The sequence below is a fragment of the Podarcis filfolensis genome (assembly GCF_964270895.1).
Source record: "Podarcis filfolensis genome assembly, chromosome: 10".
Taxonomy (NCBI): domain Eukaryota; kingdom Metazoa; phylum Chordata; class Lepidosauria; order Squamata; family Lacertidae; genus Podarcis; species Podarcis filfolensis.
In genome coordinates, this window is record NC_139612.1 from 5935243 (window position 1) to 5947944 (window position 12702).

A 12702-nucleotide genomic window follows, 5' to 3' on the forward strand; every position below is an offset into this window, starting at 1 on the left:
GTAAAAATACGGCAACCCTTTTAAGCATCTCATATGGCAACATGAGCCTAGGTTTTAGCCCTCTATCCTCCACAAAATAAACAATGTGATCTCTCATTGGTCACAAACGATGATATCTGGAATTATATTTAATGAAGGTATCATATTTCCATGTGTTTCACTGAAATAAATTTGCATGCTGCACTGCCAGACAAACAATCAATAGGGCTCTCTCTCTCTACACATCTGTCATCCAGTTCAAGGACCAAAATGGGAACTCCATCAGTCAATGCCATCTGGATACTTGATATTCTCCAGAGAGGTTCTTGCCTATAGATCAATGAACCAATTATTAGCATCTATAAACGTGGTTCGTCATCCATGGCAGTGAATACAGATAGTATTTCATCTCATCCCTAAGCATAGCACAAGTCGACAGGGAGAAGGCACAGTGGCGTAGTCATGCAATTTAACTGTTTCAGTAGACTGTTCTGGAGATGACCCAGATGAAAAGGAAATTATTCATGCAAAAGGAGGCAGAGAGAGCCTGCAGCGCATTGGTACAAGTTATGTCTCTCAAGGGGACTGGGAACTATGCAACATACTGTTCAGGGTGCCTAAAAAAATTCAAATCACATGACCTAAGATGAGTTATGCCTTCTGCTACACTTGAAATCACAGCACATGACACAAAAAGCTTTCCTTAACTGGAAAGAAAGAAGTTCACATTTAGCAAATTATACAACCAGAATTATTTTCCTATATGTTAATGTTCAAATATTAAATCTGAACCAAAACTAGAGGACTGGAGGAGACGTTTAAATAAAATTCACCTAGACAGAACCAAAATATACTGTAAGGTAATAATTTTGTTCCAGCAAAATATCTCCTCTTTAAATATTTGCAATACTTTAAACAAATTTTAAGGAGGCGGGGGAATAATCTCATTAAGCAGTCATTAAACCCAACTAGACAAGTATTCACTGTCCTGGTTATAATGGCTTGTGTGATTGGAAGGTATTTCTGAACACACCAGGGAAGGAGGGGGCTTTCTACTGCAGTCTCCAGGCTGCCCCAGATGACCCAAATCTGCCCCAAATCTTAGGGGGTGCAGGGGACCGCAGAGGGAAAGAGAAAACACAAACACTCTACTCAGTTTCTGGGACACAAATTATATGTCTATGTTATTTCTTGACTTCTGCTATTTGGAAATGCAGTACCTATTTCATAACCCTAGTCACTGGTGTTTTAAGAGTTCCTTAACATTCAGCAGAATATCTCCTTTTCTATGCTCCTTCATGGTTTGGGGTATGTTCACCTTACTGGCTTGCAACACAGCGAGGTCATTTCCTCCTCCTGCATTTCAAGCCAAATTTGCATGGAGTTCTTCACATCAGAGCGGGGGCAGGGATGTCTTCACCTAACAAAGATGACCTTTTTGGTTTCCCTGATCCTGCATCCTCTCTGCAACTTCTATTCATTAAGCTGTCATCTGCGCCCGCACAACAGCTGTTGGGGTATGTTCACATTGCCACTTATTTTGCATTCAGTTTTGTAATCAGACTGAAGTTGATTTGAGCAAAAATACACCAAACAGCAGTGTTTGTTAGGAAACTACAGGATCAAATTAGCAGAGGCAGTGCACTGGGTGCCGGGTGAACTCTAATGTGAACATACAGATTGATGGGGAACATTTTCCCCACCCTGCCTATTTGCTAGACCTTCTTTCCCATTTTCTCCCACCTTTTCATAACTTTCTCTCCACAACACTGACATCACAACTGATCCCACAGTGCAGGAAGAATTCCTCAGCCTGACAATTTTTGTAATCTGACTTTGGGCTGAACAGCAATATACACAACAAGCATATTGTCTGTGGTGTGGTTGTATGCATTTGGAGTAAGGGGGCGAGAGAGTGGGCATGTTTTTTGGTGTCTCCTATGTAAGGTGGCAGGGACGCGGGTGGCGCTGTGGGTTAAACCACAAAGCCTAGGACTTGCTGATCAGAAGCTTGGTGGTTCGAATCCCCGTGACAGAGTGAGCTCCCGTTGCTCGGTCCCAGCTCCTGCAAACCTAGCAGTTCAAAAGCACATCAAAGTGCAAGTAGATAAATAGGTACCAATAGGTAAATGGCGTTTCCATGCGCTGCTCTGGTTCGCCAGAAGCGGCTTAGTCATGCTGGCCACATGACCCGGAAGCTGTATGCCGGCTCCCTTGGCCAATAAAGCGAGATGAGCGCCGCAACCCCAGAGTCGGTCACGACTGGACCTAATGGTCAGGGGTCCCTTTACCTTTATGTAAGGTGGCAGTTTTCCATGCCTCCTGAAGCAGAGTCACAGTCACCCACAGTTGTGACCTTTAGACCAAAAAACCCCATACAACTGTAAGGGCTTGACTCTCACACCCTGAGACACAAAACCTAGGAGGGGTTGTAGAGTTTTACACATGTGTGGTCAAACTGCAGAAGCCAATGACGTATAGGGCAGGGGGAGCTGGAAAGGTAGGTTTTAGCTTGTTTAGTTTGTTGGTGAATAATGATAATGTCATTTGTGATAGGGTATGAATATGTATTCAAGAAATGTTCACCTTTTGGGGGGGGGGATTCCTGGGTGCATACCATAATAAATTGTGCTGCACACGCCTAAGGCAGACAATTAAGAAAAACTTCTGTAATAGTCAGCTGGTGATCAGTTTTAATTATTTTTTTGTGTGAAACAACTTTGATTTTTTTTTTAATGAAACTGTGGTATTCTAATATTTTTATAAATAAAAGAACCACCTCTCTACTAGCCTGTCCTACATATTGACCTACTAGTGACCTCGGATGTTGCTCTGAGGGACCACCCTTTGAAGGTTGAGAAGTAATTCATTGTCTCCATTAGCCTTTTATAAGCATCTCCTGAGTATACGCCATCAATCATAGCAAATTACGGTAGCCTTGATTGCTTGCTAAGTTGCTGGATGTACATTTTTGCCCATTACTGGGCAATCTATCCTATTCTCTTCTGAATTAGCATTGAATAGGAAATAAGCCTCATACTAGCTTTTAAAGGTCAGAGTGTCTGTAGAACCCTATTTGATGTGCATTTCATCCATCTATTTCAGAATAAAAACATTACAGATCTATTTCTATTACCCCAAATGCAACTGATTTTGATCAAATTATATGGGATCACTGGAATTGTAATCTGAGATGTGAAAACAGAACCCACTTTTTGGATGGGTGTATAGAAACAACAATAGCAAGTGCTACTTGATGCAGACTATTACACTATTCTATTAATGTTTAAAGGTAAAGGTAAAGGTACCCCTGCCCGTACGGGCCAGTCTTGACAGACTCTAGGGTTGTGCGCTCATCTCACTCTAGAGGCCGGGAGCCAGCGCTGTCCGCAGACACTTCCGGGTCACGTGGCCAGCGTGACAAAGCTGCTCCGGCGAACCGGCACCAGCGCCGCACACGGAAACGCCGTTTACCTTCCCACTAGAAAGCGGTACCTATTTATCTACTTGCACTTAAGGGTGCTTTCGAACTGCTAGGTGGGCAGGAGCTGGGACCGAACGACGGGAGCTCACCCCGCCGCAGGGATTCGAACCGCTGACCATACGATCGGCAAGTCCTAGGCGCTGAGGTTTTACCACAGCACCACCCGCGTCCCCCGTGTCCGTGTTTAGGTTTTATTTGAAAATAGATGCATTGTTAAACATATACAGGCTAGTAAGAAATGTTCAGCAGAGTGATCTGAGCATTATCTTTTTTAATTGCTTTGAAACACCATGTCTCCCAATATTTTTGTACTCAAATCATTTTTTGTAAGGTATGTGCAGGCTTATCATATCCATGTTGATCATGACAGGCCAAAGCTCAATACAACAGCATCCATTCTGCATGCAGAAAAAGGTTCCAGGTTCAATCCCCATAATTGCCAAGTAGGGCTGGAAGAGCCTCCGGTCTGAAACCTTGGAGAGCCACAGCCACTCAACAGATGGATGGACCAATGATCTAACTCATTACTACGAAGTTAGTCCCACCAATTTTAATAGGGCTTATTCCCAATAAGGGTACAATAGAATAGCTACCTTCATATTGACTGAATCGTTATTAACATGTTCCCCCCCTCCATTTTATACAGAAAAACTATTCCCTATCCTCCCCTCCCTTCAGAATACATGAAAACATAGCATTTACTGAGAGACAGGACAGAGGCGGGTTTAGGGCAGCAGCTGGGTGTTGCAACTGTGACACAGTGAATTGAACAGAAGAGAAGGAGAGAGGTGGGGGTGCTGAATTTTGGCCTTGCCACTGAAATTTGAAAGACCAAAGGCTGTCCTTGCATAGGAACCCATGGTGGCTGGTGCCCATTGGCATGGATGGGCAGAAGCGAGAGAAGTCAATAGTAGGCAATGTTGGAGCCAATGACAGGCAAAGCCAACTAATTCTTGTTTGGCTCCCATCCTGCTGCCTGCTGAGTTCCTACAATGGCAGCACTAAGCAGGAGGAAGCTGACCGTCCGTGCCACATCCTGAACTGGAGCCTAGCTGTGGTTGGGATTCCTTGTCTCCCAAAGCTCAAATATTGCCAGCCTGGCTGCTCTAACCTCTCCAGCACTTAGTCCTCAAGGAATGAAGAAAGCTTGCTTTTCCAGTGGTGCAGAATTACACATTTGGCAAGGGTGGGTGCAGAAGTCAGGCCTTGCAGTTGGTTGGGAGGTTTAAAATAATTGGTTTTCGCAACAGGGACATTACACACAGGTTTCTTTGGGTTTGCAAAAAAGAAGTTCCTTTTCAACTCTGTTAACCACTTCACAGGCAACAGGAGGGTGTGTGTTTTTTTAAGATGATCCTTCTTTGCAGGTTTTATTCTGGCCCCTTAAACAGTTAAAAAAAAAACACAAAAAAGATTGTGATATATGCATTTTTGGTTTACAATGGACTGCATCAAATGCATTAACAATGCACTCCTATGCAGTTATACTCCATGGGGCTTATTCCCAGGTATATCTGCATAGCATTATGCAGCCCAAGTGCTATAATTTCTGGGTGGGGTGGTAATACCATTTTCTGGCCCCAGCTAGGCTCCCCACAAAGCAGTTGACAAAGAAGAACATATTAAAACACAAAGCTTAAAAACACTTCTACTGAAATTAGTTTCCATTTTCTGTTGCTTTCCAACTTTTAAAAGTTCGTTTCTCGCAGCTTTTATTGCTCTCCCTACTTGCAAACTGCAACGTGCGTCCTTCCTCAGCTCTTCTTCTGTGGTTTAAGCGTGGGTGGAATGCAAAAAGCTATCTTTAAGACCTGATTACAGTGTTCAAAATGAGCACCGCCGAATACAACTCACGGCAATTCTGACCATGTCCTTATGGCACGGCAGGATTTTAAATATATCCTTAGCATCTGGTACAATATGAAAGCTCTAAACTAACAGTGTTACTTTAATGCCGGGGTTATCCTAAACAGATGATCTGGCATCGTGAAGTGACATCCTGGGCCTTGTGTACAGCATTATCTTCTTTTGCTTCCAAATCATGCTTCCCAAAGAATCTATTTTAAGGGCCAGAAATGCTACATGCATATATTTATGCATTGACACAAATGACTGCAGACTTTGCTTCTGTTCCCTATAGCACTCTTAATTCTTTACTACTTTATTCTTAACTAATTTGCAGGGGCTTGGGCTGGATGACCTTTAGGGTCCCTTCCAAACCTACAAACCTACAGTGATAATCTATGTTGGAAATGTAAAGAAAATGTAAAGAAAAAGAAGGTACCTTTTATCATATGTGGTGGACTTGTCCCAAGATGAAAGACTTCTGGGAGAAAATTTATAATGAATTGAAAAACATGTTAAAATATACACTTACCGTGGTACCTCAGGTTACATACGCTTCAGGTTACATACGTTTCAGGTTACAGACTCCACTAACCCAGAAATAGTACCTCGGGTTAAGAACTTTGCTTCAGGATGAGAACAGAAATCGAACAGCAGCGGGCCGGTGGCAACGGGAGGCCCCATTAGCTAAAGTGGTGCTTCAGGTTAAGAACAGTTTCAGGTTAAGAACGGACCTCCGGAACGAATTAAGTAACCAGAAGCCTTTCTACTTGGAATAATAGGTTTGGAATCACCCAAGAAAGATGTCAGACTGTTTTTGTATGCCACAACTGCAGCTAGAATTTTGTTAGCCAAAAATTGTAAACTACAAAAAGTACCAACAGTGGAAGAATGGCAGATGAAGATGATGGACTTTTCGGAGCTAGCCGACCTGACCGGAAGAGTCCGGGACCAGAAGGAGGAGGAGTACCAGGAGAAATGGAAGAAATTTAAAGACTATTTAACCAAATATGCTAAGATAATCTAAATAGAAATATTTGCAAGCACCAGATTGGCCTAGGTTCTAAATATGTGATGTTATAGAATACTATGTCTAAAGTGAAAATGATAAGAAAGAAAGCTGTTAATTGCCTAAGTAAATTTTATGTGAAAATAGTTTTGGATAACTGTTACAAAGATATACATTGAAACTCAGCTTGGGGGAGTCGAGGAAGTCATCCAACAATGTAAACAAAAGTGGAAGTATTACATTTAAGATTTTCGTTTGTGTTTGTTTATAAATATGGAAAACCAATAAAATTTTTGAAAGAACAAAAACAAACCTACAGTTCTATGCTTCCCCTGCCTCTGTCAGTACTTTCCCCTTTCTAAGAGAGAGTGTAGAGTAGCCCAGCTGGTCAAGGTTCCACAGTTGCAGGTGCAGGAACAGAGGAAGTTACCTTCAATGGTGGACATTGGTACTATGGGACCCTGTCAGAGCTTCATGCCTCCTTCCCAAAGCCCAGCACCTCACTTACTGGGCTTTGAGACAGCCACCCTCAGCTTCGTGCCATGTGCACCCCTTACACAGCTATAAATCTGCCCCTGCCACCTTAGACCAAGTCAGACTGCTGGTCGGTCTAGATCAGAATTGTCAACAGTGGCTAGCAAAAGCTCCCTGGGTTTTCTAAGAGGAGTTATTCCCACCTATTCACCCCACGCCCAGTATTGAACCTGGGACATACTGAATGTGCATTACCACAGAGCTACAGTGCTGTATTTATTCACAAGTTTTTAGCTTGTGAAATAATGTTATGCCATTTTGTGCATATCAAGAGCATTCTCCTCAATTAATCTGATCCAAATCTCCAAGCCAAGTTGAGGAAAGAAAGTTCTGCTGCATACTGACTGGGCTTAATGAGACTGCTTCTGGAAAAATAGACTTAAGTATCTCCTTAATTCAGTCAGTATGTATTCAAAGAGCTTTGATCAACCCCAGGGGGAGCTAGCCTGTGAAAAGAACAAAGAGTCTTAAGAGATGGAAAGGAAACTGAAAGAAGAAAAGAAAATCTCTCTCTCCCCAAGAGTTTATACTTCTGCCTCCACCTCATTTAAGAATCTAGGAGCCACTTTCTTACCAGTACAGCCCAGTCTATGAAGATACTTTTCAAAATAAATAATTTTGTGATCTTTGACAGGGCCAACGAAGAAATACTTCAATCAAATTATATGTTTTCCCAAGTTAAAAGTTAGCACACTAAAATTGCTATGCAGTGCCATATTTTTTCTCAAGTTATTTGCAATATTTTAAAAAGTGTACTGCTGTTTTGTGAGTTTCGGAAGCATAGTTTTCAATTAATTTGAATAACTTTAAAGAGACCAGAGAACAATCCACACACATCGCTCAAATCATCTTTTCCAGTCCTCAAACCCAGGCTACACATCACTAACAAACAAAAGCACAAAGTAAAAGCCCAACTACTCCTTGAAATGATGAAAGCCTAGCCTAGTTCTGACGGGAGCAATAAAGTTTGGAGAGCTGGTGGAAAGGATAACCCTTAGTATGAAACCCTAAATGGCTCAAGACTAGGATATCAAAAAGGCCATCTTCTCCCACAGAAACCTGCTTGTAAATTTATATAATTTTTAAGGCCATCTTATAAACCTCAACAAAAAAATATTTCGTGGTGGGAACATGAGACAGGGCCTTTTATGCGGTAGCACCCTGGTTGTGGTATTTGTTCTCAAAGGAGGTGAGATTAGCATGATCTCTGACTGTCATTTAGGTGGGAACTGAAAACATCATTGCTCCACATAGCTTTATCTCTATTTCTCACATTGAGGCTTTATCTCTGTTTCTTTTGAATTTCAAGTTTTAGTTTTAATTTCTGTTATTTATTATGTTTTAGATGCATATATACAGAGAGAGCTTTGGGAGTCCTCATTAGTGCTAATAAGCAGTCCAATTTTTTCTCATAAATAAGAATAACTGGCTGAGTTATTATAATCTATATAGCTGCATAGAGAAACCAGTACACACAAAGATATACACAGAATAAATGGTAGGAAAAGGGACTGCATACCTCTTATAAGCATGAATCACTACATATGGCAGCATAGCTTGCATGTGGCCTCTTCTGTTGGGAAAGTGGTAGCTAATTACCACCGTATGGTGAAGTTACTCACTGTATATTTAACAGTGGAACCTCCAATAACAGTGAAGCTGTTGGGATGGCCATGCATTCACCTTTACAGCAGACAGGGCTCTATTTGAAGGACTATATAGTCTGTCTTGAAGATAAAAAGGGAGAGCACAGGACTTAAGAATGTCCATCAATAGTTAGCACGTGGTGACAGGTCACAATTTCCCCCACTATGGCAAGGGGTGCCCTTGGGAAGACCATAAGCCCCATATCAAAACAATTACCAATATGAGCCAGGGTGAGAGTGCACTAGAGTTTGGATTTGGATTTGATATCCCGCTTTATCACTACCTGAAGGAGTCTCAAAGTGACTAACATTCTCCTTTCCCTTCCTCCCCCACAACAAACACTCTGTGAGGTGAGTGGGGCTGAGAGACTTCAGAGAAGTGTGACTGGCCCAAGGTCACCCAGCAGCTGCAGGTGGAGGAGCGGAGACGCGAACCCGGTTCCCCAGATTACGAATCTACCACTCTTAACCACTACAACACACTAGTGCCCAAAAGAAACCAGTGTCAAGCACAGAGAATTCATCCAAGTCCAAAATGTAACCAAAAGACAAGGCCAGGCAACACTTTAAGGTCAACACTAAGAGTAACCCAGGGAAGGTATAGAAAGAGCAGGAAACCATTTTGGCTGAGGAGTGGCTCCTTCTCTTCCTCTGAATGCTCTGAGAGTTCTTCAGTGGGTTCTCAAACTGGTTTCAGGAGACCCTGCCTACTTCCCATGATCCACTGGCTGTGCTGAATCAGGTTCAACCAGAGGACTCCATGTCCATCCTGTTTCAGAGCAGAGCTAGGCATGGGCTTTTTGTTTTGTTACTGTACTGCTAATGTTGTTGTCTGTCTTGAGAGACAATGGGGGAAACCTCCAGGGGTGAAGCCAAACCACTGTATTAGCAGCACTGAAGTGATCTCTCTGGGATGCAAGCCTAGGCAGTGTGTTTGGAGGTCCTGGGCTGTGCAGAAAACAAGACCCCAAACCAGAGCAATCGGTTTGGCACCAGCTTTGCTGTAGGACTTGGCAGAAGGAGGTGTACAAGGCACCACCCAACCATCTTAGGGACTCCACTCTGGATTTGTGTAGTGTTTACTCCTTAGCCCTTATATTTTTTTGAAGATGCAGTGATAAATAGAAACACATTACACCCTCACCTCAAATAGGTATGAGAAAGGGCCACAGCTCAGTGGTAGATTGAATTCAATGGGGCCTACTCCTAGGCTCAGGTAAGCGGGGTTAGGACTGCAGCCTTGTTAGAAATGCAAGATAGTGGCATGAAAACAGATTGGCCTGTAATAAGAATAACTGTGTAGCACACAGAATTGTAAAACAACTGCCAAAAGATGCTTTGACAATGTGACATAAACATATTTTTATAGATCCTATGGCTGAGGTTCACTGCGAGTACAAGGTGATTAAAAGGTATTAAATTTAACATACAGTGCGAGCCTAACCACGTCTACTCAGATTTAAGTCCTACTAAATGCTATGGGTCTTCCTCCAAGGTAAGTGGGATGAGGATTGCAAGTTAAGACCCTACACTCACTCACCTAGGAGTAGGTCCAACTGAACTCAGTGGAGCTTACTTCTGAGTAGACATACACTGAATTGCACAACTTCTCTTCCTCTCTGTTGTGATAGCTGAACAGCTGCCATCTTATTAATTGTGTGCAATTTTTGGTGGCTCGGTTTGACCACCAAAACCCTCTGCTCTGCAGCTATATATGAATGAATCAATTTATTTCGGTCACTGACCAGAGCGATAGCTATATATATAATATATAATACTAATACTTTTAGCCTGAATCCTCTTAATTCAAATTATATGCAATTATGTTGGGAAATACCTTTCCCATTAAAAATTCAATCTGGAAAGTTTTCTGAAGAAAGAGGTAATTTCAGCTGATACTGATATGAACTTTTATCTGAACAAGGATTGCAAGTGAGGACACGTCATACTCCTGTTATGAGAAAATGCCGCTCTATTCACAACTAATTGTTACACTGCCATGGCTTCCGGCAAATGATACTGTTTACCACTTCCTTTTAACATGATAACCCATTAGGTTCAGCAATAGCACACAAAGACTGGTGTGCTGGTTTCGCAACATTTAAAACAGTAGTATTTAAACCAGGGGAATCTTATCTGAAGAGTGAAAATGCACATCATACTTCATGTATTAGAAAGCAGTTCATTCATCATTCATGTTTTTCTGCTTTAAAGCGTCTTGCTACCCCCGCTGCAAATGATTCAGAACCAAATATGGGCATAGTCAGGTTTCCTCTTCTTAATCAGGACCTGCAATCCAGGCAGTCATGACCAGCTAATACTTCACATGTGTATGAAGTTTAAAGTTAGGAAGGGGGCTGAAAATAATGTGAACGTTATTTACGAGGCTGCTTGAAAATAACTTTTCCAGTTGGTCTGATTCTGAACCATAAATATTTCTATAAGGGTTTTGCTAAACATATGCAGAGATCCATCTAGTCTTGCGCTGTCTATTCCGTGTGACAGTGGCTTTCTCAAGTCTCAGGCATTTCCTACCTAGCTGAGCTCCTGGGGATTGCTCATGGGAACCGACACATGCAAAACATGTGGTATACCACTGAGCTCTGCCAGCTGTTTCTTGGTATCACTAGTAGGGCTTGCAAGAAAGTGCTCCATCTGCAATGTACACGTAAAGCAGTATGATACCACTTGGAGCAGCCACGGCTTCCCCCAAGACTCCTGGAAGCCGTAGTTTGTTAGGGGTTGCAGGGGGTTGCTACGGTCGGGCAAAATACAGGACAGGTTGGGGTGGAATTGGGGGGGGGGGCTAAAAAGTACTTTACCTGCTGCAGAAATGACTTCAAAGCACTCCATTACAATGGCCCATGGGGGTTACAGTAGTTTATTCAATAATAAAAAACAGGCCCATGCAAAACCCCTGTTCCTCGCTCTCTGACTTGAGTGTCCGTCTCTGACCCACGCACCTCTCCCTGCGCAAAAACTCTCCCCCCCCTTCTCCATGCATCCAAAAAGCTCTTGCATGGCTGAATCCTTGTTCTGCAAGTTTTCTCCTGCTACGGTATTTTGCACTGGAAAGAGACTTCTTCGTCCTGGAAGGTTTGCACATGTCGATTTGTATGTAGAATGTTAGAACTGTCGTTAACAAGGGTTCCTCCTGAAATGTTTTTGCATTTAATATGCAACAGTTCTGGAGCTCCAGCCTATCCCGCCCGTTAGGCGGAGCACTTTAAACCCCAGCTTACTTGTTTTGCTTTCACACCAACACCCGGTTTCTTTTCGGGAATGGTGAAACCCAGCTTCTCGGCATTCAGCACGGCGAAAAAGGGAAAGATCGGGGAGCTTCAAGGTGCGCCTGCAAGCGCCACTCAGGGAAACACTCCCGGTGCAATTTAAACACTAACGGGGCACCCGCGCGCGTCCCCCGCTCCCGCCACTGCACAGCAGAAGCAAGAGGCGATTTCACCATGCAAGACCGACGCGCGACCTGGATCCGCATTCAAGATGCAGATAGCGGAGGAAGGGGCGGACGAGGGGTGTCTGCTACGCGCATGCAATCATAAGCGGTCCCTGGAGAGGATGCGACCCATTTGCTTTCGGTTTGGCCATTCACCGCCCCAGTTCCAGACCTTCCGGCGGCGTTTTGGGCCAAGCCGCGCGGACGCGCCCAGCCAGCCATTGCCGCCGGCGCCGCGCGAGGGGCCGCCCGCTGTTGCGCAAGGGGAGCGTCTCCCTTTCCCCGCGCACAGGCTCCGAAGTTTGCAGGGCAGGCGCTTCCCCGAGTGACACTCGGCGCGTCCAATAGGCAGCGGCGCCTCCGCCTAGTTCGGGAGATTCCCCGCGAGGGGCGGGCCCGGGGCAAAAGCGAAAGGCGCTCGGGGAGCCCCGGGTCCCTGCAGGGCGGGCCAGGCCTCAGGCGGCGTTGGCGGGGCATCCGCCGGGCTGCTCCCGGGAGGCTCTTGCGGGGCTGCTGCTCCCGGGCTCCCCCTGGGCAGGAGGGGCGATGCTGCTCCAGCTGAGCGCCCAGTTTGATCCTCCGAGAGATGTGGGGCCCTGGCTTTCCGAGCAAGCGGCGCTGCTGGGAGACGCTCATGCTGGTGAGGGTTGCTGCTGCTGCTGCTGCTGCTATTGCTATTCTTATTCCTATTTTTCTTCTTCTTCTTCCTGCATTCCGCTCAGGAAAACCCCTCACGACCTGTTAAATGTGC

At 44.2% G+C, this 12702-nt stretch overlaps 1 protein-coding gene across 1 annotated transcript in view; it reads left to right on the forward strand.

Annotated features, from left to right (window-relative positions):
• Window positions 1-12309: 12309 nt before the first annotated feature.
• GSAP (gamma-secretase activating protein) overlaps window positions 12310-12702 on the forward strand; it is a 48418-nt gene continuing 48025 nt past the window's right edge. The window contains exon 1 of the mRNA XM_083575072.1: window positions 12310-12591. Within this exon, the coding sequence (XP_083431198.1) occupies window positions 12498-12591 (94 nt within the window). The 5' untranslated portion in view covers window positions 12310-12497. The remainder of the gene's footprint in view (window positions 12592-12702) is intronic.